Source organism: Bos indicus x Bos taurus, chromosome 9, assembly GCF_003369695.1.
Source record: "Bos indicus x Bos taurus breed Angus x Brahman F1 hybrid chromosome 9, Bos_hybrid_MaternalHap_v2.0, whole genome shotgun sequence".
In the NCBI taxonomy this organism is placed as follows: domain Eukaryota; kingdom Metazoa; phylum Chordata; class Mammalia; order Artiodactyla; family Bovidae; genus Bos; species Bos indicus x Bos taurus.
In genome coordinates this window covers 94003583-94029420 of record NC_040084.1, presented here as the reverse complement: position 1 = coordinate 94029420, position 25838 = coordinate 94003583, and the positions used below count along the sequence as shown (strand labels likewise).

Here is a 25838-nt window from a genome sequence, read left to right as displayed (position 1 = left end):
GAAAAGCAAGAGTCCAATTTAAATGGAAGTTCCTATGGGTAGGTAATGGTTTGACCCCTGACCCCAACACCACAATTGTTCCACTTCTCTAATGATTTCCCTGCAGGGTTCATTTACCAGTTCTGGGTCAAAGACCAACATGGCCACGAAGTCAAAGACTGACATAAGCAGTGCTTGATGTATCTGGAAATAACTACAACATAAAGGCACATTTCATCAATTAAAGATGGTTTTCGAATTTAAATAAAAAGAAGTATAAATGGTATATAAGTAGTGAATGATACATCCCAATTAAGGTACAGAATTGGTAATCAAAGTAGTTCTAACTTAAAAGAACTTTTTTCCCCCTTTATTACCTTTAGTATTATTATATTTGAGAGCATTTTCCATTTGTCTCATATTTTCCTTTAAATTTTCATTAATCTGAATTTCTTTTAACTTGCTACACCACATGACTTTAGCATGGTTACAATGGATTAGACAGCAACTTAGAAGTATATATTTCCCCAAATATGACAAAAGCTGCTCCATAATCTTTTTGCTTAAATACTTTATACATTTCAGATATGAAAATAGAACTACTTGCAAATAATAATTTCTTTGTTAGCTTAAACAAACTACTTCAGTAGAGAATGTGTTAAAGTTGGTGCAAAAGCTATTGTTGGACTTGATGACAGAGTGATTATTCAGAACTGAATTCAGTTCTCAATAAAAAAAACCCAAAAGACATGTAATTCCTTCTAATGTTTATTTGTACAGAAAAGGAAAGAAAGGGAGAAGACACCAAAAAGAAGCAGTGGGTGAGAAAGAAGAGAGAGACCTCAAGGTAAAAGAGGAAGACAAGGTTCTAGTGAAAGATTGGGGATTACGCTGAAAAAGCAGAGACTTGAGAAATATCCCTTAAGTATGTTTCATTCGGGTGAGTCAGGTGATGATGTGGGGACAACGGGGCATGATACTCTTCAGGCTAACAGTTGCTAAGGAAGCATTTGGAAGACTTTTCTATGAATCCAGCCAGCATTGAACATTTGCCACTTGACTAACTTTGAATTGGATTACAAGGACTCATGAATGAGGAGGTCTGGAAGGGTAAATTAAAACAAAAGTCTTCACTGTGAACAATATATTCCAAACACAGAAGAAATGCTACAAAGAAGGTTTACACATAATTAGAAAAACAATACAGACTCTAAATGTTATCTTTTGCTCTTCAGTATTACAAGTAGACACTGCTAAACAAGCTTTCTTAAGAAATGGGCTTTAGATTCTCAATGTCATAAATACAAGAAAAACAGTTAATGCTGTTGAATGTTATGTAAAGTTACCTTAAAGAGCAAAGTAAATGCCCAGGCTTAGACACCTTCCTTTAATCATACAAGTTAAACTGATCTACCTTAAAAGAAACTTAACTGATCAAATGAGGGGCTGACGAGCAGTAGAAGCACAGAAGAAGAAAAATCACAGAGGATATACAAAAAAAAAAAAAGCTGACAATGGGAGAAGAATCCAGCCCAACAGATACAGAAGATTACTGCATAATAACGGAGCATGGAGAACAACATGAAATGTTTATGTGGGAATGGATGTGTCTGGCTATCTGATACTATGAACCATCTGATACTACAGAACCTTCACATTATGTAACCATCCAACACTCTGAGGCCATACTCACAAAGTGACCTCTTCCTGTGTAGGTCTGTCACCAGGAAGACCACTGCCTTGCCAACTAGTGTGGTCAGTGAGTCTTCTTCAGAGAGACAGTTCAATCATCTCTTGGTATCCTTCTGATAAAGTTGCTTTCTGAGCCTTACAGAATAGAGAATCAGACCCTGGACTTAAGCACATTTGCTAAAATAGTGTCACTCTGTGATGAACCATGAAGAATTATAATTCTCTGGAAACACCCCAGTCATCTGAAAGTTCTACAAGGAAGAGGCTGTCAGGTCTGCCCACCACACATGTGTGCAGGTGAAGTTGCTTCAATCAGGTCTGACTCTTTGTGACCCTATCAACCTTAGCTCGCCAGGCTCCTCTGTCCATGGGATTCTCCAGGCAAGAATACTGGAGTGGGTTGCCATGCCCTCCTCCAGGGGATCTTCCTGACCCAGGGATCGAACCCTCTTTTATCTCCTGCATTTACCACCAATGCCACCTGGGAAGCCCATACATAAACAACCATTATAATTAGGAAATTTGACTTAGAAGTATATATAATGAGAGTTTCATATTTTATTATAACTCACGTTTAACTCATGAACACCTGGTCAGTTAATATACTGTTCTTCTACAGAATCACCTCTCACAGTAGTTAATACTGAATTCAATCCAGTTTGCATTAGACCAATCACTAACAGCATACTCAACAAAAAAATCTCTGACAGAGAGCCAAATGGCCCTTAAAATAAGCATCTTGGTGGCATGGGAAAAGTACTGGCTTTTTATTACTAACTACATTTCCTCTGGTATCAGCTACCTAATCTCTGAGCTTATTTCTCCGTTTGTAAAAGTGGCATTATACCACCTACCTCTTATGTGCTGTAAAGTACTTTTCAAAGTATCTTGTATTTACTTGTCGTTAGTAAATGGTAGACCCCACTCCAGTACTCTTGCCTGGAAAATCCCATGGACGGAGGAGCCTGGTAGGCCACAGTCTATGGAGTCGCTAAGAGTCGGACACAACTGAGCGACTTCACTTTCACTTTTCACTTTCCTGCATTGGAGAAGGAAATGGCAACCCACTCCAGTGTTCTTGCCTGGAGAATCCCAGGGATGGTGGAGCCTGATGGGCTGCTGTCTATGGGGTCACACACGACTGAAGCGACTTAGCAGCAGAAGCAGCAGCAGCAGTAAATGGTAGATACTCTGTCCTGAAGCATTTGAGTATAATCTGTTCAGATGGAAAACAGGAAGAGCTGCCATACGGAATATTCTCTATATCCTTCAAACCCTAGAGCAAGGATGATCTGTTTGGTCCCATCCACTCTTATTCTGTGGAGAAGGAAATGGCAATCCACTCCAGTATTCTTGCCTGGAGAATCCATGGACAGAGGAGCCTGGCAGGTTACAGTCCATGGGGTCGCAAGAGTTGGACATGACTTGGTGACTAAACCATCACTCTTGTTCTGAAATAAGACTTCTTTAAAAATGTATTTTAAAACATTATCAGAAATACAGAAGGAACAGGAAGACAGAGTCCTGACTAGACCACTGTTACAAATTTCCCTTGGTACCCCGACTTTACATACTTTCTATGAGAAGTTTTAAAAACTCTGTAACCAAACTCATGCCAACAGTAATTTACAACAATTCACAGAAGGAAAAACAGAAATGGAGGTAAGCAAAATAGCAACAGAAAACAAAAGCAATCACCCAATGCTGTACTTGGAAAAGGAGAGTCAGCTTATCACGACTGCTTTGTCAAACCTATGGCTATCTCCAGAGAGTGGCAGTGAACAGGGCCTATCTCACTGCAAACTCAGTGTTTATTAGCTGCTGGAAAAATTTACTATGATGTCTTACTCATAAAAATATTTTTCCACCTACAACATACTGCTGACTTAGGAAGACTATAGCATAGACACTTCAATTTAATTCTCCTTAATTGAGTGGTGTGAAAAACAAATACCAATTTTCTGTGTTATGAAAAAGTACAGAAAGGGTTTAGTCACCTATCCCTTAAATTTCTGGACCATCATTTAAGGACAGGCACAGAGTTGACACTCTGAATAGATGAATTAGGGTCACCAGATAAGATACAGGAACCGAGTTAAATTCATATTTCAGATAAAAAACAAATAATTTGTTAGTATTAAGTACATGCCATGGAATAGTTGGGACATATTTATATGAAATACTAAAAGGTTATCCATTTAACTGGTGATCTATAATTTATTTTTTTAATCTGGAAATCCTCAACGGAAAGATGGAAAAGTCATAATTCATAAGCCCAGTGTCCAGATCCACTATCAGCTGTCTGATGTTGAGCAGGTGACTTAGCCACTTGGCGCTTTTGTGTTACTCACTATGAAACAGACATACCCACCACAGCTCCCTTGCAGGGCTCATAAGAGAGACTCAAACAGAGCAGCAGCAGCAGCAACAAACAGTGCTTCTCTCTGCCAGCTACTACTCAAAGTGCCTTTCAAAACTAATTCACTTAATTTTCACAACTTTTGAGGTATTTACTATTATAATTCCCATTTAACATTTTACTGCTATATATTCTTATTACTCAAGAGCTAACAATGTAAATTCAAACACAGCCAGGCTCCAGTCTTTGCTCTTTATTTACCATTATAAAAATAAAAATGATAAAATGTATGCAAAAATATACAAAACAGGAGATGTTCTTAATACTGTTAAATAATTAGAAGGAATTAAGCTGCAGTAGACATAAATACGATGATCTACGCTGGGGAACAGCCTGAGTAAAGAGCTCTGGGAGGAGAGATGCAGCCCACCACCCTCTGCTGTCCATAGGCTTGCCACGGCACAGAAGGCGGGGTTGCTCCCCTCTGTACCATTTTTGAAGAAGGCTAAAAATGAAAAAGACCAGCAGCTCCATGGGGAAGAAGCTGTAAAAGATCATTTATGAGTTAACTAACCATAGATGGACAAAATTAACCTTGGTGTGGACAAGGGATTTGTTGAGATGGAAAGGAAGGACATAGCTCAGAGAAGCCGAGAAGAGCAAATTAGCAGAGGGTTAAGGACTGAATCAAAAATGTGTAAAATAAGCCATAAGTAGATATTTATTACCACCTCAAGATTGTGACTCTGCTAAGGCAGTATGTGAGGACTCTTGAAAGTGATGAGGAAATGAGAGAAATGGAAAAGTATTTCAGATTTTGTTTTAAAGATAATAAAATGCTTTAAAAATAAATTTAAAATTGTATTTGTAATTAAGTTGAAACTTTCATTTGTGTGAATTTGTTTTTAATGAAAAGAGTTATTTAAGAAAAATTACTGTTGAAGTTACTGAGTATTGGAAAATGACTTTTTTTCCTTTCAGTGACTATAGATCTTAATCTTAAGATTTTACATTTATTAATCAAAGTATGTAATATCTGAGTTCATACAGAGGGCGTATTCAATAAATAATTCACTTACTCTTGATACTTACCCACTCTGAAAAGATTTACATATGCATACTATACACTAGTATAAAGCAAAAATTGAATCTTCTCTGCTTTAACGTTACATTTGTTTATGAATCCAAAGCTGAGATGTACTATACATAATATACTTTAAGAACTGTTTTCATCATCTGATGGGCTGTCTTTGCAGATGTGAACTTATCAGTGTTCTGTTTAGTGTTAGTATCTAGACAAGGAGTTGGCAGCAAAGTTCCTGTTTCTCTAATTACATTCTTTTCCAAAAGTTCACCCTGCCTGGGTGTCCAGGTAATTGCAATTAAGTCAGGAATCTGGTAATTAGAAATTCAAGTGCCCTGCCAGGAACAATACACGTCCTCTTGACGTGCTGTCCACAAGACCTAATTCACTTGGAAAGGACAGACACTGATATGAAGTGGCAGTGTAGATGTTGATTAAGCAACAAGCACTGAAATGAATTTCTCCTTTCACTGCTCTCCTTCAAACCAAATGCATTATATCTCATTTAAACCCCTGCAAAGCATTTTGTGAATTTGGAAATATGTAGTCAAAAATCAGAATCACCGATTCTCAAAAAAGTTCTGTCACAAAATCTTCCCAAGATAGGAAGCAGATTTCCAGGCTACCACTTGCAGTCAGGCAGCAGTCAGGGAGACAGGAGTCACTTGCATTCCGCTCTTCAGTTATACCCCAGGCTTTGTACAGGGCCCGGCCCACTGAAGGCAATTCACAAATGTTGGGTGAAATGAGTCTCGGAGCTCGCCAACACTCTAATCCCATCAAACTTTTTGTAAAAAATCAAGAATAAAGATTTAACTTACCAACTGACTAATTTCCATTACTCAGACTCTATCTGCAACAAATCTCATATTTTATAGTATACTATTGAGCATTTGCAAACAAACTCACTACACAATGAAAGTTTATGGCAATAAAGCAAAGAACAAATACGTAACTCAAACTATTTCTTTAAGAAGCAATGAACTGATTGGGCTGATTATTTTGTCAAACTATTTACTAGCTAATGTAGTCATTTCACCAGTTTCTTTTATTTCTGACTTGATGTAAATCTATTATATAACAAGCTGCTATAATGTAAAATTTTCATTTATATATTAATTTACTATTTTCCAAGCACTTTCATATTTTCTTATTTAATTCTAAAAAACTGAAGACATCCAACTAATCAGTATCTTTTCCAAATCCAGTTTTTCTTAAGTCAAGAGATCCTATTGGCAAATGAATTTTTTTTTTTTAAACCCATTTCCAAGCTGTAGCACCTTTGGTGATGTCTATCTCATCATGCTAAAACACAATGAAACATCTAGGCAAGCAAAGCCCTCCAACCTCTCTCCCACAAAAGTCATTCACCCCAGCCAAATCCGTCTATTCATTCCTGTCTGTTCGTGATGCTTCTCCAACGTCTGCAACGCAAATGTCCTTCAAGGCCATAGCATCCTCACCACATGGCACTTCCCTGCCCATGGTGCCCTGTTGTGCTGTAACCAGTCGGCACTTGACATGGGCTTTACCGCCCCATCTCTCCAACTGCTGCTGCTACTAAGTCGCTTCAGTCGTGTCCGACTCTGTGTGACCCCATAGACGGCAGCCCATGAGGCTGCCCCGTCCCTGGGATTCTCCAGGCAAGAACACTGGAGTGGGTTGCCATTTCCTTCTCCAATGCATGAAAGTGAAAAGTGAAAGTGAAGTCACTCAGTCGTGTCCGACTCTTAGTGACCCCATGGACTGAGGCCCACGAGGCTCCTCCGTCCATGGGATTTTCCAGGCAAGAGTGCTGGAGTGGGGTGCCATCGCCTTCTCTGCTCCAACTGCTAGGGAGAGTCAATGACGGCTAGAACAAGCATCGTTAATGCCCAACAATGAGTGAACAAAACAAGAACCCACGTGTAACAGCTGCCTCCTCTCTGATAACGAGGCTGGCTCTTATTAAATATGCCATCAAAAAAGGTGGCCTTCAGAGTGGTGGGAAATGAAAGCCAAGTCTAGCACAGAGAAAGCAGTGCAAGGAACCGATGCTGACAATACTTCAGAGAAAAGCTTGGTGTCATCCAAGGAGGCATCTGAATCTGTCTTAACTCCCTAACCCTACTGGAGGGATTGGTGCACAGGGAGCCTTGGCAGTAGCTTGAACAATCTTTGTCACTTTAGCTTTAAGTAGTATTCGTCTTGTCATACTAGGCCCACTGCTTTTCTTAAGTGCTATACAGCTCATCTTGTGGCTACACACACTTGCAAAAAGGTATGAATCTGTAAAATACTCCACTGAAACTCAAAAAGTTCTACAAAAGAAGCAAAATTAGCAATTTTTATGCCAACATTAGTAATTCCTCTGTAATGCTAGAAAGTCATCCTATTCTAGTTATGATGGATGTTGTTGCCATCATCAACCCTATCTAAATATAATCCTTCTGATTTTTATTTGATTCTAGAAATAAGTGCAGTAAATATTAGTTTTTCGTATTTATGTTGGCTGCGCTGTGTCCACATTGGTGCATGAGGGCTTTCTCTAGCTGTGGCAAGCAGAGGCTACTCTCCAGTTGCAGTGTGTGGGCTTCTCACTGTGGTGGCTTATGCTGTGGAGCAGAGCTCTAGGGCATACAGGCTTAGCTGCCCTGTGAGCATGTGGGATCCTTCCTGCGTTGGCAAAGTAAAAGTGAAAAGTGAAACTGAAAGTCACTCAGTTGTGTCCAACTCTTTGTGACCCCATGAACAGTCCATGTAATTCTCCAGGCCAGAATACTGGAGGGGGTAGCCTTTCCCTTCTCCAGGGGATCTTTCCAACCCAGGCATCAAACCCAGGTCTCCTGCATAGCAGGCAAATTCTTTACCGACTGAGCCACCAAGGGAAGCCCAAGAATACTGGAGTGGGTGGTCTATCACTTCTCCAGGGGATCTTCCCAACCCAGGAATCAAACCAGGGTCTCCTGAATTGCAGGCAGATTCTTTACCATCTGAGCTACCAGGGTTGGTAGGTGGATTCTTAACCACTGGATCACCAGGGAAGTCCAATATTTACTACTTTTAAAAACTAAAGTTTGGACTCTGTGGGAGAGGGCGAGGGTGGGATGATTTGGGAGAATGGCATTGAAACATGTATAATATCATATGTGAAACAAATCTCTAGTCCAGGCTCGATGCATGATACAGGATGCTCGGGGCTGGTGCACTGGGATGACCCAGAGGGATGGGATGGGGAGGGAGGTGGGAGGGGGGTTCAGGACGGGGAACATGTGTACACCCATGGCGGATTCATGTCAATGTATGGCAAAACTAATACAATATTGTAAAGTAATTAGCCTCCAATTAAAATAAATAAATTTATATTAAAATAAAATAAATTTTTTTTTAAAAAACTAAAGTTTTGTCACATTTCCAAAGTAACTTCAAAACATCATTATATTCGCTTCACTTATGCCAGTTTAAATTTTTGGCTCAAGAGAAGTCCTCTATCAAAAGGACTCAAATCAAGTGAATAGAAATCCTACTTAAAATATATCATTTTCTTCTAAAGGAATTTTGAAAGGAAGTAGGTATCAAAGATAAATTAAAAATATCTTTATGTGGGTACATAATGTTAGTAGGATAAGTTAAGACTGATTTACAAAAAAGGAAAAAGGTAGTTTGTATTTTTTATATATCATATCTGGGCCTGATCCATAGAATTCATAGGAGAAAATACAATAATTATTTAAAAATTAAAACTTGATCTTTGTAAGCCGAAGTTTCTTATTCACTTTAAAAATGACTAGTCAAATTTGACTGTCAAAACATTTTTATTTAATAGTGAGTGAATTTTTTCCCCTTATTTAGCAGAGTTAGCAGTGCAAGTCTATAAAACTAACCAGAATCGCCACACTTGGTTTTCTAATATCATCACTCCTGTGAAGATGCTTGGGATCATAACCAAGCATATCCACTGGAAGAAGAAATTGCAGTAATCGCTGCAAACAGCCATGCAGAGCATTCTCCACCTGTCTCAGAAGTACATCAACTGCACAGTAGGAGTCCACAAGAAGAAACTACTCCTGCTCTACAGCAAAGCCTCAGGAGCTAACGATATGAGAAATAAAACTGCTGTTATGATGGATCACCCTGTTAAAGGTGCTCATTGTTTATTTTCAATATTGTCAGTCAAACATGTTCTATTATACCCCACTTTCATTTCCTCAGAACTGCATTTAAAAAAAAATTCACAGTAATGATACTTTGAGTACATGCAGACAAAACCTTCTCATCCCTAAAATCTGACAGCAAATGTGAACCCGTACCCGTAGTAGGCAGAATTTTGGATGGCTCCTATTCTTAGTGCTTAGTGTTTGCCAACCCAGTGGAAGGCTCTACTGGTAGGCAGGTTACTATCACTGGTTCTGCTGCCAGTATTAGTCTGGCCCAATATCTAATCAATGCCAGGCTTTCTTCTGAGAAGGGCATGGGGTGCAGCTAGAACAGTGTAGGTTCTCTCATAACCCTTTCTGCTGTTTTCCCATGATCCAACTGTGTAATTTCTGGTCAGTGATTCCAGGTTTTAAATAATTTGTAAGTGTTCAGTTTCTCCACAACTTTATCATCTGCTAAGAATGTAAAAATCACATTCTCTGTTCAGCTGTTAATGCTGGGATCCATATTTAGTTTTATAAGCTTTTCCCTGTTTTTAGTTTTGTTTTGGGTTTTTGGCTCATGAATTTTATTTCTGTTTGTCGATAAGAAATGTAAGAGTGGAATGTTAATAAATTTCAGTTTAGTTCTGTAATGTCGAGAATTTAAGAATTAAAAAATGGATTGGTTAAAAAAAAAAAAACTCTCCTGGCAGCAAAATGTTGTGCAGAGGGCCATGTGATGGGGGAATGGTTCATGACTGGCAAGACAATGGGGACTTCAGAGTTAGAGCTACAAGGAAGTGACTTCTGTCAACAATCAGTGAGCCTGGAGAAAGACCTGCAGCTTAGACGAGATCTCAGCCCCAGCAATACCTCAGTCTCAACCCTGTGAGATGCTGGGCAGAGCACCCCAGAACTGGATGGCTGGCCCATGGAAACTATGAGACAGTTAATGTGTGATCTTAAGCTGCTAAATCTGTGGTAAGTTGTTATTTGGCTGTAGAAAACTAATACATTACCAATTTTTCTTTCCTTTCAAATCTAACCAGAGGGCACCTGTAGGAATTTTTAAATTTTACTTTTTTAAAAATTTTGTTTCCTATCCTCATCAAGAGTGTTATAATAAGTTTAAGAAAGACAAAATATTACAAGGAGATACTACACTGACGCTAAAGCCTTGAAACTTAAGGTAACTATTTACATTAACGTTTTTGTCTCAAAGCAAAAATTTACATGACAGAGACAGGAAAAAAAACAAACATTACCTTACTGGCAAGAAAAAAAATCAAGACCATAAAAATCTTAATATGCGAACTGACCTCTTATCTTTTTAGTGGTGCATTATTGAGGACCTGGCTGGATGCAGAAGGAAAAGTAATTCTATGTTCCTTTTCAAGGAAATGAACCAGTAGTTGTAAAAGAGACCTCAAAGGGAAAGCAGTGTCTGTCTCCCAGGTCCACAGAGTAGAAACTTGAGGAGCTCACTGGATATATTAACAAAGCCTTCATTACCTCCTGACATCGTGCAAAGTTGTAGAGGGGGGAGGCTGCCTTCCAGCCTTTCTACCTATGCCTGTCGAGGTGCCTGCTTCCTAACAGTTGCTGTGTCTCCCCTAAATGTGCTTATGCTACATGCTTCTCCAGTTGTCAAACTTAATGGAATATGGAACCAATTAATGCATTCAAGTGAAAAGAGGGGAGGTGGAGAAAACTCTACTAAAGCTGAATGAATTGCTAAAAAATAATTGTAGAATTAGGTACGACTGAGACAACTGTAAGACGTAAGATGGATGGAGAGAGAGGTACATATAAATACATCTTGTGTTAAAATGAAATGTATTTTTCAATGATTTGTTTGAACTAATTTGAGCACCCACACTTGTACTAGTAACCTCCAGAAAGCAGGTGTATGCGATGGTTCTTTACCCCTTCATGGATAGCATACACAACTATTTTCCATATATCTTGCTCATTAGGCAGAAATCATCTCCACAGGCATAAAAGAAAAAGCCCCATATTAGGAGCAAGGAGATTCTAGGGCTAGTGGGTCTGATGTCCTCACATGAGTCTCATTTGCTACCTTTATAACACAAGAGAAATGAACTGTATAATAATGTCTCCTGTGGCAATAATTCTATATTATTCTAAATTTTATAAAATAATATAATCATATTATTTAAAAAACATTATAATTCACCATCATTTTAAAAAAGCCCTTCAACTGGATGGTAAGGATATTAAAGGATGCTAAGGGAATTTAAGAAAGTTTATGTTGTCTCATGTTACAATTCTCAGTTAAGAAAGAGCATTTCTATGGGGAAGAACTTAAATCTAAGGTAAATGGTGACATGACAACTGTGTAAAAAAGAACAATTTCAAATTTATAGTGAGACACATTACATCAAATGAACAACAACAACAAAAGCCACAAATATGATTTTTTTTCTGACTACATTAAACAAAGCAAAACCTTTCAAAATGGAGAACTTTAAGAATCACTTTTACATTCAAGGATGATAATTATAGCCAAGATTTAAGCACAGTATCTCAGGATTGAATAACTGCCTACCAGGAAGGAAAAACAATAAACTGCTAGTAATTTTTTAAAAGAAGTACAAAATTAAATCAGTTTGTATACTACTCTTTTTATACTACTGACAAGAAAAAAGGCAAGATACCACATCTCCAAAGTGCTGCTTCCATCATTCATTATTGAGATGAAGGTGATATTAAGTAAAACATAAAATTTTAAATTAGTGTACCTAAAGCTTGTAAACATTGCCCTTCAGTGCTGTTGTTTGTTCATAAGTTGCTGCGTTTGTTCCTACCTCTGTCCATTTAATTGCATCTTTTCCTTGTAACTTTCACTAAGCCTTACAAGATGTTCTTAATCTTCTTAATCTTAGAAGCAATCCTTAATATTTTATCTGTCTCAAAGAGTTAGATAGTTATGAGTCTACTTGGGAATTCTAAGAAAGAGACTGAATAACAACATCCATGAGGAAACTTTACTTTGTTTGGGAATGAATGTGCAAAATAGGTATCAATTACACTGGGCAAAAGTGATCAGCTCCAACAAAACTTGAGCAGCAGAGTATAGCATCTGTCTGCAGTTGACATCCATTCCAAAAGGTTGCTTTGTTCTAGACAGATCCATTACCATTCAATAACCTGGCTGAAAGCTGTTCCCTGATAAATTCTGCTCTACTAGCTGAGTCACACAGGCTCTGAGAAGCTGGACAGTCTGGAGATAATGCAACAATATATAAAGTCATTTTCTTTGTTTTACAAAAAGTACAACTTCTGCTATTCAACCTGTATTCTCGGTGCTTCATCTACAAGACAAAATAGCACAGTTGAGGACAACATTCTCCCACATCATGATCTGGTAAAGCAGAGTGTGTCTGAAAACCTACAATGTGGGAAAGGCCTCAGCCTTCAGCTTCCAACAGTTTTCATAAACTGCTGGTCTGCCTGCATTCTCAAAATAGTTACCTACTTATTAAATGCACAAAGCTAAAATGAAGTAAAACACTAACAACAAATCATATAAATAACTATGCAGATTACAATGGATCATTTTTATATACTTTTGTTAAGATTAGACATGGGTGTGACAAAAGGAAATGATACAAAAGGGAAAACACCACTCTTTCATAAATTCTTTTTCCATAAAAATACCAAGCGTACAGCATGTAAAAAATGTATCACTGGCTGTCTTCAATCCTGTCACTCAAGAATTAGTCATACACTCTCGCTCATCAATTCTGTTACTACATTTTGCTAGTATTACAAACATTCTTTTTTGTTTTCCGTTCTTGCCTTCCTCCACCTGCATTTACTGAAAGATATGCAGAAACAAAAAATCTAGATACTTCTAAGCTAACATTCAAAAGATACAAACCATGCAACTCGGAATAGCTGCATACTGCATTTCAATATAACCTAAAATACAGTATGAATTTACGAGGTTACAAATCACAAATATTGTCATCTCAAATAAAAACAATTTCTTTAACAAATGTTTTTGCTTAATATGACTATCTATTATAATATCTACTTCCAATTATTATTTACTGAAGTCTAAACGGCACCTTTCGTTAATATTTAAACTGATAAAGCAAGCTGCCTGGATCTAGTTTCGTTGTGCTCATTTCTATCTGCTGCTTTAGTTTAAGGCACATTTTCCTTTATTTCACTTTTCCACAAGCCATAAAAAAAACTCATTTCTAATTCATCCGTTCGTTCAGCTTAACCTCTCTTCTCAGCAATTAAAGCACTCTGCGCATCCCTCATCTATCACACAGCCAGCTAAATAATGCATTGCGTCCCCCGCTCATCTTTTATCATCCCAAATGACAGGTATTAGCATATCTCCCCAGTCAATTACAGTGCAGCAGAATAATCACAGCATAATTGGGCGAAAGCCACTCTAATCACCAGCCCTGCAAACTCGCAGAATAAAAACTGAGTGGCAGTTCAGACAGGCCTTGCTCTTGTCCATGACTCTAGCCAACAAGCCTGGCAGATCTCCATTTCCTTCCTTTTCAAACTTATCCTTTAGGGAGGTCAACTTCTCCATACATTCTGTGTTTAAATAAAAAAGAATGTACAAATACATGTGCAAAAGCAGGAACTATTCACAAAACGCACATACACGTCTTTATTAATACTTGTGATTCTACATGTTTGCACATACTATTAAATAGCATACAATGAAAAATTCCACTGTCATTCAAAAAAGTCATTTTATGAATGATATCACTACTTGACTTCGTGACTAACATAAGGTAAAACAAAATACTCAATTTTTTATAAAGATACTTATTTACCATCAAAATTGAAGCCCTTCCCATGTCTACATGGTGAAGATATCTTCTGTACCCTAAAAAAATCAGGATTTCCCAAATTCTTTCCAAATTACTCATTTGTCACAGGATATACTTTTAAATCGAATATCTGTTATTCTTATATTGTAGTAATAAATAATATTTTTTAAAACTATGACATTAAATACAGGTTAACACAGTATGATGGTGATGGACAGGGAGGCCTGGTGTGCTGCGATTCATGGGGTTGCAAAGGGTTGGACATGACTGAGCAACTGAACTGAATTGAACTGAACTGAACACAATATGATGAAGAAAATATACCTCGATAAAGGAATTAAAAATTAAATAAGTCAAAAACAGGAATGTGAGAAATTGAGAAGAAAATTACAAATTTAAGATGCAATAAATAAACATACGTATTTTTAAATTCTGACAAATGTTCAGTAAATTCGTTTGAATACTTTCTAGAAGCTTATTGATTTTACCATGATATTTAATGTGTAATAGCCCATCTAGGCCTATATTTAGTTCTCATTCCATTCTTCACCCCCTCTCCCCCTCAGTGAGAGATAAGAAAGTCATACTGAAATGAAAATTTAATTTGGGAAGAGTGGAGGGAGTTTAAGAGGAATTTCTTAGAAAAATGTACATGGCATCTTAGGAGGCAGCCAAATAAGGGCCTTAAATTGTAATGTGTAGCTCCGTAGGATTTAATTGACTTGATCACATAGAGCATGAGACCTACAATTCCCTGTACATCTTTCACTTCCTCCCCTGAATCATTCCTTTCACATTTCCACCTAAGATCAAAGGAAAGCCACACCAGAGGTAGTTCTGGCCTGGAAAGAAGGCTTCCCTGCTCAGCTGGAGGCCAGTGCCCACTCATGGGCAAAGTGGGCAACAAATCACAGCAGCAAGTCCTGTGACTTGGCATGTGGGACCACACAATCACTGCACACTGCAAGGACACTGTGGCTGTGTGCAAGTGAATAAACTATACACGGCAAAACTCTCTGCTTACTGATTCAGTGGTAGCCGTGACATCAGCAGAATTCAGGAAAATATTAAAATAGACCATTATCGCAACGAGGCAAATAAGATATATTTTTGACTTTTATTATTTAGAATTTGTGAGATTTTCAACCACAATTCTGCCAGACAATTCGGCTCTTAAACGCACACAAAGACGCTAAGGCAGTAATACAATATCAAAAACCCAACTGCCAAAAAACCAGAGTAAAAGCAGAATGTAGACACAACAAATAGTCTCCCAGACTTTTTCTTGTTTCCTAATCCTGTTATTTTAAAATTATAATACGAAATGTTTTATTTGCATTATTACTTCAAGAACTCTGCATGTATTTTTGTTGGCGTATCTTTGCAAATGTACCCACAGGATAGATTACTTCAGTTGTAAAATGGTAATTTTATTGCTTATTGGGGAATATCTGTTACAAGTATTTATCAGTGATACATCTGGTATGCAAGTTATTAATTCAACAGGTTTTTTTTTAAATCTGATTTTTAAAAATCATCTAATATATTCCTTAATTTATATAAATGTTCTACTTGGCTTTAAGCATCTTCCAACATATTGGCTCTTTCAACACCAGTCACTTTGACATTCTCAACTGACTTGCAAAAATTGACATGACTTGGGTAAAAGCCAGATTTAAGGGAAGAGGAGGGCTTTCACCATCTGAAGAAACAAAACTGGCTTTAAAATTTGGCATAGGAGAGAACGTAAAACACATGCAATCAAAATCACCCCTCCATCTCCCCTGGAGTAATTGCTTCTTCCCAACAAAATCTTAAGCAGCTTGATGTTATTAATATGGTCACAGTAACTCTATGCTAAGGAATTTTCTAGGCAAGCCCAGAAACATGTCTCTAATCATTTGTGCACATCCCAATGAACAGGTGTTTGAAGGTGGGGATAAGGAGAATATATGCACATTTTTATTATTACTAGAAAATTAAGTCCTCAGGAAATAGTGCCAAAGTAATGTCCCAGTAGAAAAACAGTCAATCAAATGTCAGAATATGCAAGTAAATAAGCTTTCTTTCAAGCATTAACTCCTCCCTCCCTTAAAAAGATCAGTTTTGAGATCCACAGCACTTGAGGCCATGCTTAATTCCTAATATCTTTTCTTAAAAACCAATGCAAGCCTGACAAAAGCAGAGATGAATTCTGCTTGCCTACACTCAGTTTCCCATATTCACCACCTTTAGGACAAACATTTTTATACAAATACACTTAGTAGATCTAGCGGCCCATGCCATACAGTCAGGAAGTCCATCCAAAGAGTCTGCCCGCTACCATCACCTGACAGAGCATTTGGTCTAGAAGAAACGGAACTCCTATCACACTAAGAACCCACTCGGCCATGATAAATATTTCTGATTTTGTATATAACATCAGAGTGTATTCTCCATTGGGCTATGGGGCTTAGCAATTTCTTTCATGACAATTAAACTCCACAAACATCTTGTGATCATGTGATATTTCAAACAGAATGCATGGAAACATTCCAAATGGGATATCAGCTTTTAAATAAAAATAGTGTTTTCACTACTAAAATGTAGATCTAAAATGTATAGGAGAACCCTAATACATTGGACCGAGCCACATGAAACTGCCAACACTGGACCATTTATGAGCTGTAAAAATGTCAATTCCGTAAGATTCAATCTAATCTATAGTTCCAGTACTGGGAAGACTAAAAATAAGCACTGCTGTAATTTTGTATAAAGGGCACTGGCCTGGGAGGCAGAAGCTTGAATTTTTTCCTCTCTGCCACTAAGGACCTAAAAACAGTCATGTTACCTCCCTCAGCCTCATTCATTTTGAAAAGAAACAGAGTAATATTTTGGATTACTTTTCCTCTTTGACAAAACAAAGAACAAATAACTGACTCATGAATCTAAGGCTCTATAATTAGTTAAGGTGGCTTGAAAGGAAGTTAAGACAGAAGATTAAGGATGGCAGAAAATCAAATCCCTATACTTTGTTTCTCTTTTAAAAATTTGGCCTGGCTTTATTTCATTTGTAAAATATGTTCTTGAACAAAAAGTCTCATTTTCCCAAGACAATGACAATAGCTTCAACTAGTAAACACAGGGAGAAATCAGAAGAATAAAAAAATAGGATAGAATTGAAGATTCAACCTAATGAATATGGAAGACATGCAGCATTTTAGGGCTGAAAGAACTTTGGTGATATCAAGAAATCAATTTTCCAATTTTATGCTATGACTTAAAATAAAAGTAAACCATAGGTCTCCTCACTTTAGATCAAGCAGTCTTAATTACAAAAGAGTGGGGCAAAGTTGCTGTTTCATAGTTAATCCAAATTCAGAATTTAGAGAAGACATCGCCCACCAACAAATGTCAAGTAACTCCTCTGTGTGGCCCTTGAGATCTTTCATCAGTTAGTCTGTCTTTATCTCTTAATAGTATAAGCTTTGGCCTTCAAAATGTTCTTTTTTTTTTTTTTTTTCTAAATTTTATATTCACATACACCTCTAAAGATAGAGTTGGAAAAGAAGCTAAAATAGCTTTTAAAAAGATAATTAAACAAGTAAAATTACACCAAAGTATTACAGATGACTATAAATAGAACATTTTCCTCAAATCTTTTCTAAATAAGAAAAAAAGGACATTTATTTTAAAATCAAAGCTGTAAGTGTTTAAACCACCAGCAGATGGCAGAAGGAGAGGCTGGGAAATTCTCTAACAAAAGAAGGGAAGGACTCAACATGGATTCCCAAATCGGGACTTGAGAACTGCTATGGAGTTGTTTTTCTTTTCTCCTCCTCCAGTCTTTCTTTTACAGAGAAACAGAAATTCTTTTGCTTTACCAATACATCTCTCATTTTAAACTCATTAATTGAAACAATAAAGAATAAGCTTTGTCCTTTATTCCTCTAAGGATTTCCATTCATAAAAAATTTTAAATGCAAAAATAAATTCATATTATGAAAAATAATGAGTTCATAAGATTATGAACTTCAAAAAGAAAATGTTTGCTGGTTTCATTTCACTGACATTGTTAACTGAAATATACTTTTTCACCTAAGCTTTATTCACACCCATCTTAGAGAGTTAACCAAGTAAATTCACTAGAAAATACATCCTGGAAAGAGATTAGAAGAACCAAAGTCAAATGGTTTCACAATTTTTTATTTTTTTTATTTTTTCCACAATTTTTAAAAAAGATGTGTTTTTAAACAGAAGATTTATGTATGCTTTCATGTGGCTACATTAACAAAGAAAAGATATTTGAACAGGTAAAATCTCTTACCATGTAAAGTGAAATATTCTAAATCTGAAATACTAACTCATAGCCTGCCAGACATAACCCCAGGTAAATAAATGAATTAATGACCCACTTAAAAGAGTCACAACCAGAAGGATGCCTAATTTCATTACCCAGTTTAAAATCTTTCTGCTCTCAAAATCCAATGGGAAATGCCAACCTTACTGCATTTTTTACACATATTTTTTTTACCAAATAGAACATCCCCTCTGGTTTATGTTACTTTACTAGAACAGCAAATTCCTTCTGCTCTCTACTAATCTGCTCTAATCCTCAGGACATTTCTTTTTTAATCAATTAAAACATTTCTAATTGTGAAATGTGTTATGTTACAATGTCTTACATCATGTGAATTCTTGAAACTTTTTTTCTAGACCAGTTCCGGCCAACAGAACTTTTTTTCAAGTTGGAAATGTTCTGTGTATGTACTCCATCAATATGGTAGCTAATAATGACATGTAGCTACTGAAATGTATCTACATAGTGCAACTAAAGAAATAAATTTTAAATTTAATTTTAATTAATTTAGATAGCCACACATGGCTAGTAAGTACTGTATTAGACAGCACAGTTCTAGATGACAGAATATGCAGTGAGAACTGATTAGGCTGAGTCCTGTAAGTTGGATTGTCCAGAAAAGAAAAATAGCAAGTGAACCTCCTCCCACTTTTCTCCAAGGTCACTTTTTTGGTTCTTTAGTAAAGGGAGTCCATTCAGAGATGAGCTACCAAGGTTGTGTTCTACTTCCCTCTTAGACCTTATAACAAGCAGTTAGATAAGATACAAATTGCATCATAACTTTTACTTTTATATGAAGGAGGAAAAGAGAGAGATTTTCATAATGGTCAGATGTCAAAATAAAGGAGTAAGTCCAAAAGTCACTGAAGTCACTGCCAAATATAACCCTCCACCTAGACAATTTTCCATAATTAAAAGTAACTTATTTTTAAAAAGACAAAATAAGTTTCACTTTTATTTTGAAATTTTGTTTACAGATGACTATTGCCTTCATCATTTGTAAGCTTTAAACTAGAATCCTATTCCATTTTCTAGAATACAACAGATTCAATTAAAGCAATTATACCATAGAGTAGCAGAACATTAAATACAAAAGGAGAATATAAATTTGTATCTATCCTGGAATTTCTGCCTGGAATAAAATCATTCCAAAAGTTGTGTCAAGTATGTAAGGTCCATGGAAGCAAGGATTTATAATTCTTACTACTGCATTCCCAGCACATAACATGTATCTTCCACAGGTATTTGTTGAAATGAAAAGCATGAGAATGACAGAATAAATTCAATGAATTCATTAATATCTTTATTAACTTAAATTTAAGTTAATAGTGAAACAAATTGGAACCAACAAGTTATCAGTGTCAACTAGAATCATTCAATAGGCATTAACAAAGAGTAGGTTTTTCTTCAGTTGAGCTCTACAGAGTTTCAATATAAAACACCAAGCAAGTATATTAAGCCAAATAATGGAAAAATCAGTGAAAAAAATTATAAAATAGGGGGGAAAAGGCACAGTAATATGATAATATCAGGTTTTTTTGCTTTTAATCATGATTGTTAAGCAAGCAATACAATGATACCTAGTCAGCAACACTTATTCACTGCAAACCAAATGCAAGTCACATGGATAGAAAAGGATGAACAAAATGGAGTCTCCAAGCTTACAATCTTGCTGGGGCAAAGGGCCACGTAACAGAGCTGGGCCAGGTCAGACCATGCTGTCTCCCATACACAAAAGAAAAAAAAAAAGAAAACCGAGTTGGCAGAAGAGAAATTCCAAATACGTTTCAAAGGCGGTAAGTATTGTATAAGCTCAGAGGATGAGAGCTCAGAAGTCTGTGATACCGAGGGAAGTCACGGTAGAGGTAGGGCATGTATATAACCTGAGTCTACAAGGGAGAATAAATGTCAAACACAACAAGGATGGAAAAGCGTTTGAGGGGAAGGTGAGGCATGAGGTTAGGCTCAGAGTGAGTTTAAGGACTCGGTACATCTGAGGCTTTGTTAGTTGGAGGTAAGAAGACTCCTTTCAACTTTGATGTCATGTTTTCCTAAGATACATAATCAACCAAGATGTGGATAAAAAGTAACATGTAAGAGTAACAAATTTAGTATTAACACAATAAATTTTAGTTGCCTAAAATAAATACTAAAAAATATTGTCAAGTGCTTGCATGTAACACCTAAAACATCCTGCATGCAAGGAATATAGAAGATCCTGCATGCTGCAACTAAGATCTGGTGCAGCAAAATAAATAAATGAAAATATTTTTTACAAAGAAAACAATTAAAAATTATTGCCAGTCAAGAGAATAAAAAGGTGAATAATATTAAATATTAAAATCTTGCTTCTTTATAATTCTTAACTTATTAATAGCTATATGCAGACTACATCATGAGAAACGCTGGACTGGAAGAAACACAAGCTGGAATCAAGATTGCCGGGAGAAATATCAATAACCTCAGATATGCAGATGACACCACCCTTATGGCAGAAAGTGAAGAGGAACTCAAAAGCCTCTTGATGAAAGTGAAAGTGGAGAGTGCAAAAGTTGACTTAAAGCTCAACATTCAGAAAACAAAGATCATGGCATCCGGTCCCATCACGTCATGGGAAATAGATGGGGAAACAGTGGAAACAGTGTCAGACTTTATTTTTCTGGGCTCCAAAATCACTGCACATGGTGACTGCAGCCATGAAATTAAAAGACACTTACTCCTTGGAAGGAAAGTTATGACCAACCTAGATAGCATATTCAAAAGCAGAGACATTACTTTGCCAACAAAGGTTCATCTAGTCAAGCCTATGGTTTTTCCTGTGGTCATGTATGGATGTGAGAGTTGGACTGTGAAGAAGGCTGAGCACCGAAGAATTGATGCTTTTGAACTGTGGTGTTGGAGAAGACTCTTGAGAGTCCCTTGGACTGCAAGGAGATCCAACCAGTCCATTCTGAAGGAGATCAGCCCTGGGATTTCTTTGGAAGGAATGATGCTGAAGCTGAAACTCCAGTACTTTGGCCACCTCATGCAAAGAGTTGACTCATTGGAAAAGACTGATGCTGGGAGGGATTGGGGGCAAGAGGAGAAGGGGACGACAGAGGATGAGATGGCTGGATGGCATCACTGACTCGATCGATGTGAGTCTCAGTGAACTCCGAAAGTTGGTGATGGACAGGGAGGCCTGGCGTGCTGTGATTCATGGGGTCGCAAAGAGTCAGACACGACTGAGCGACTGATCTGATCTGATCTGATTAATAGCTATCTACAACAAATGAGAAGGTAAAAGATTTATGGTCATGAAATGTTTAAGTTTAGATTTATTTAGATTTCTATGAGATCACTTAAGAAATTTATGGAAAAATCATATTTATCTTTTTCAATGACCCAGAGATATTTCACTCATTCTTCTTTTTTACTTCTCTACTATAAATTTCTTTGTAGAATCCATAAGCAACAAAGTGAAATTTTTAGCCTTTTTCTATGTTTAACAATTTTATATATATTTGCTTAGCTGATTTATCATCTCCCTGGTGGCTCAGACGGTAGAGTGTCTGCCTGCAATGGGGGAGACCTGGGTTCAATCCTTGGGCTGGGAGGATCCCCTGGAGAAGGAAATGGCAACCCACTCCAGTACTGTTGCCTGGAAAATTCTATGGACTGAGGAGCCTGGTAGGCTGCAGTCCATGGGGTCGCAAAGAGTCGGACACGACTGAGCGACTTCACTAGGCACTAGACTAGGCATCGCATTATCACTACCACCTTTACTTAGTGTATTATTGACACAGAAGGCATACTTATCTTGTAAAAAGAAGCAACCAGTGTTAACTGTCCCTCAGATTCCTGATTTATTATTCTATAGAATTAAAAACTTTTTAATATATTCAGGTCTTAACCAGAGTTAAAGTCAAAATCAGCAGTTTACAGTTTGTAGAAATTTCCTTTCCACATATCTCTGCTCACTTTTAAATTCTGAAACATTTCTTCTGTTTACTGAAATTCTTGTTTGTTAAGTACACATAATTTTAAATTAACTAAGCATTTCACTAGACCTAGAAACAACCTCAAGGAAATCAGTTACCAAATTCAGAGAAAAAAAATCAGAACCACTAGAACAGCTGAAGTGTTTAATATACTATGCAACAGTAACCAATTCAAATTCTAAGTTACCAGTGACTGAGATAAGCCTAACAAAACACTGAGTCAGGATTTGTGTGAACTTAAGAATTGTGAAGAAGAAGAAAGAGCACAGTCATTTCCCATTAGATTAACTTTAAAAAAATTCATCTTAAAAGAGCCACAACAGGCAGATAGTTTTGAACGACTGCAAAACTGTTTCCCTGGGTTATAGTCTCCCCACATTCATAAGCAGAAATAGGTTGTTTGGGTCCCAAGACGCTTAAGTCATTTTCTAGTGAGACTGACAAATTCATGCTTGTAGATATTAAGTTTTAGATTTTAGTTTGACTTGAGAGAAAGAGAAGTAAACAAGAATCAAGTAATTAGATAGGGGCCATAAAAAGATAAAGAGACAAAGGCCATGTTAAAGATCACTAAATGAATCCGGGACATATATGGGACAGACAGACACTCCTGAGATCTACTCATCCACCAAGAAGATGCCATTAACATGTTACTAGTAAATCAGATACTTGAGTTATTTTTTCCCAGTGTAAAGATAGGAGAAAAGGCCAACTGCATATAAGTGATCAATACTGAATACCTAGATCTTTTAAGAAACAAGATAAAAATATATTTGCTGACTTACAGATAATGAAACAATAAAAATATTCATATCTGTCATTTTTAGTTCTGTGTTTAAACACTTTGGAATAGATACGCAAAAGTGAAAAGAATCCAATTCTTTAAAAATCATTCAATTACTGGGAAAAACTTTCAATTGTGTTCCTACAAATGGATTGAAGGCTACAAAAGCAATCTGCTAGTTTAGCTACAGAACAAATGCAAAGTCATTACGCAGTAGGGTAGGCCATGGGAGTTGCTGGTGTAATCATCTTCCACAAGCCTGCTGCACACTCAGTAAGTACGAGGGATTATGGAGATGAGTCCACAGGAACTGACCCTACATGCTTATTAAACATGCAATGAATATTCTGCATGCATGCTGGGTATTAAGCAAAAACAATGAAAAATTCAGAAGATGGCCATATGTCAAATACTGCAAATCATACTGAATAAGCTCTATTTATAGTTAAAATTTTATTTTAGTAGTTTTAGATATAGAGACATAAAAAGCATTTTAAGGATATAAAACTTGTTACTTTACTAAATATTTATAAAGTATTAATATCTTTTTACTTTTAGATTGTATTTATTCATAATGTAATACCTTGTGCTAAGCTTATAACCCTGTAAACAGTTGTGATTTTGGTAGTATTACAATGTCATCCACCTGTACTTGCAGCTTAACTTGTACAACCTGTACAACTACTCAACTGCACTAACAAAATGTCAAGCATCTAGGAGGGAAAGCAGGGGTCAAGTAAGAGTTCTCAAACCATGTCCTCTCAAACTGTCATCAACTATCCTCTGAAACTTTGACTTTCAAAGTAATTGATGGCAACTATGCAGTCCTTGTATATGAAAGTAAAGTCTGGCTCCCTTAGTAAAAAGTCCTCACTAGTTTAGTTACCTGGTTTAAGAATTACTAGCAAATATGTACAAAAGGTAAGTAAATCTAATAAAAAGCTACAGGTCTGGAAGACTGTAATTATAAAACTCTGTAACTTCTCCCTTCATGCTCTGTATTTCAGTGCAGCCAATCTATTCCTTATTTCACCCTCAGCGCCTTTGCCTTCCTCATCCTTCACATCTGTGATCATCAGGTCCCACAGGCTTTCTGCTTCAGGATCTTTCTCCTCTTCCACCATGGCAGGTCAGGCCCACATCATCTTTCACTTGACTCAGTCAACTGCCCTTCACTGGTCTCTGGCAAGTCCAACCTCCGCAAAGGGGCCAAAATCATCTAAGTTGCAAATCTAACCCCTTCTTGACTTTAAATTTTTCAATAGCTTCGCATTTTCTAAAATTCAAAAGTTCAACCTTAGATCTTGTCACAGGGGCGGAACTTAACTACTTTTAGTTCCCTCTGATTTTTTTTCACAGTCCTCCTCTGACCTGAAAACAGCTCTCCTTTTTCCCGTCCTCTCTTGCCTAAAAATCCAAGCCCTCAAGCTCTGCCCAGAGATAAACCTCCCAAAATGTCTTCCTGCTCAGCTCACCGCACTCCCACAATCCTTGGTGTAATTCTAGCATGGGGACAATCGCCCACAGGATAATTTATCTGTTTACAGGTCAAAACCTACAAAGTAACTATGAGCAACTCAAGGGCAGGAGCTGAGATTTAATTTAGTTATGATTGGAACATAAGGGCTCAATAAATAGTAGGGATAATGAATGAATGAAGCTAGAGTTATGAACCAAACGCAGCATTCTGATACCATTCAGTGGTTGAATTTCACAGCCCCCAAACTGGAGGGAATTTCAGTAAATTCTATTCCAGGGCTAATTCAAATTTAAAAGTCAATTGTTACTAAATAAAACTTTAAGCTCCCTGTACTACTTCTCATATTCTCTACAACAAAGAAAGAAGAAAAAGGAGACACTGCCATAATCTAATCTTAATCCCAATAAAAAAGAAATCTTAAACTTCGGGAAGATTTTAGGACCTCACCATTTGATTAAAAAAAGAAGTCCTCTCTGTTGAGCCTTCCAATCCCTTAGGGGAGCTGATGAAACCTATACAATAAGCTATATCAGACTACACACCTTGAGTCCAAAGGCAGTATCCTCCGAGGTCAAGACTTCAACCTGAAATCATAAGGAAAAAATAATTTAGGCACTATCAAACACCTTCTTTGAGTCTAGCCACAGACACCAGAGCACAGGCATGGCCTGGAACTAAGTTTTGAGAAAGCTGGTATTTGATTTACATCAGGTGTCAAGAGAGCGAGATCTGTGAGTCTCTTCAAGACTAGGGTATAAATCCAGGTCACTGCCCTGGGTTCCAGTTTTACAATAGGCTGAGCACCTATCAAATTAATATATTTGCCACCATATTGAAGTGGTGGTATAAGTTCTTCAAAATGATCTCGGAGGTAGGAGAAATCGTCCTTCTTACTTAAATCACAAGATGTTGCATATACTTTTTGATCGTTCACAGACAGTGATGGGAAAGTTATGCTCTGTAAAGCAATTCCATTATGCTTTGAAGCTGCTAGTCATTTCTTGTCTCGCTCACATCAGAGTGGGTAGTCCTGAATCTCGGGAATGCTGCAGAGCGAGAGTTCCTGAAAGCAACACTCAGGAAAAAGCAGGCCAGAGTCTAAGCAACAAGTTGTGAAATGATGGCAAAACTTCAAAACTGCTTATCAGTCTCACACACTAGAAGACAGAGCTCATTAACATGAATTTTAAGAGC

At 37.1% G+C, this 25838-nt stretch overlaps 1 protein-coding gene across 9 annotated transcripts in view; it reads right to left on the bottom strand.

Moving 5' to 3' along the window:
* The window catches only part of ARID1B (AT-rich interaction domain 1B), a 439749-nt gene that overhangs the window by 151833 nt on the left and 262078 nt on the right, over window positions 1–25838 (bottom strand). For 6 of the 9 annotated variants that reach the window (XM_027551921.1, XM_027551917.1, XM_027551923.1 and 3 more), the window contains exon 5: window positions 25187–25228. The exons of the other annotated variants lie outside the window; for them this stretch is intronic. In XM_027551921.1, the coding sequence (XP_027407722.1) occupies window positions 25187–25228 (42 nt within the window). The remainder of the gene's footprint in view (window positions 1–25186; window positions 25229–25838) is intronic. 9 annotated transcript variants of the gene reach the window in all.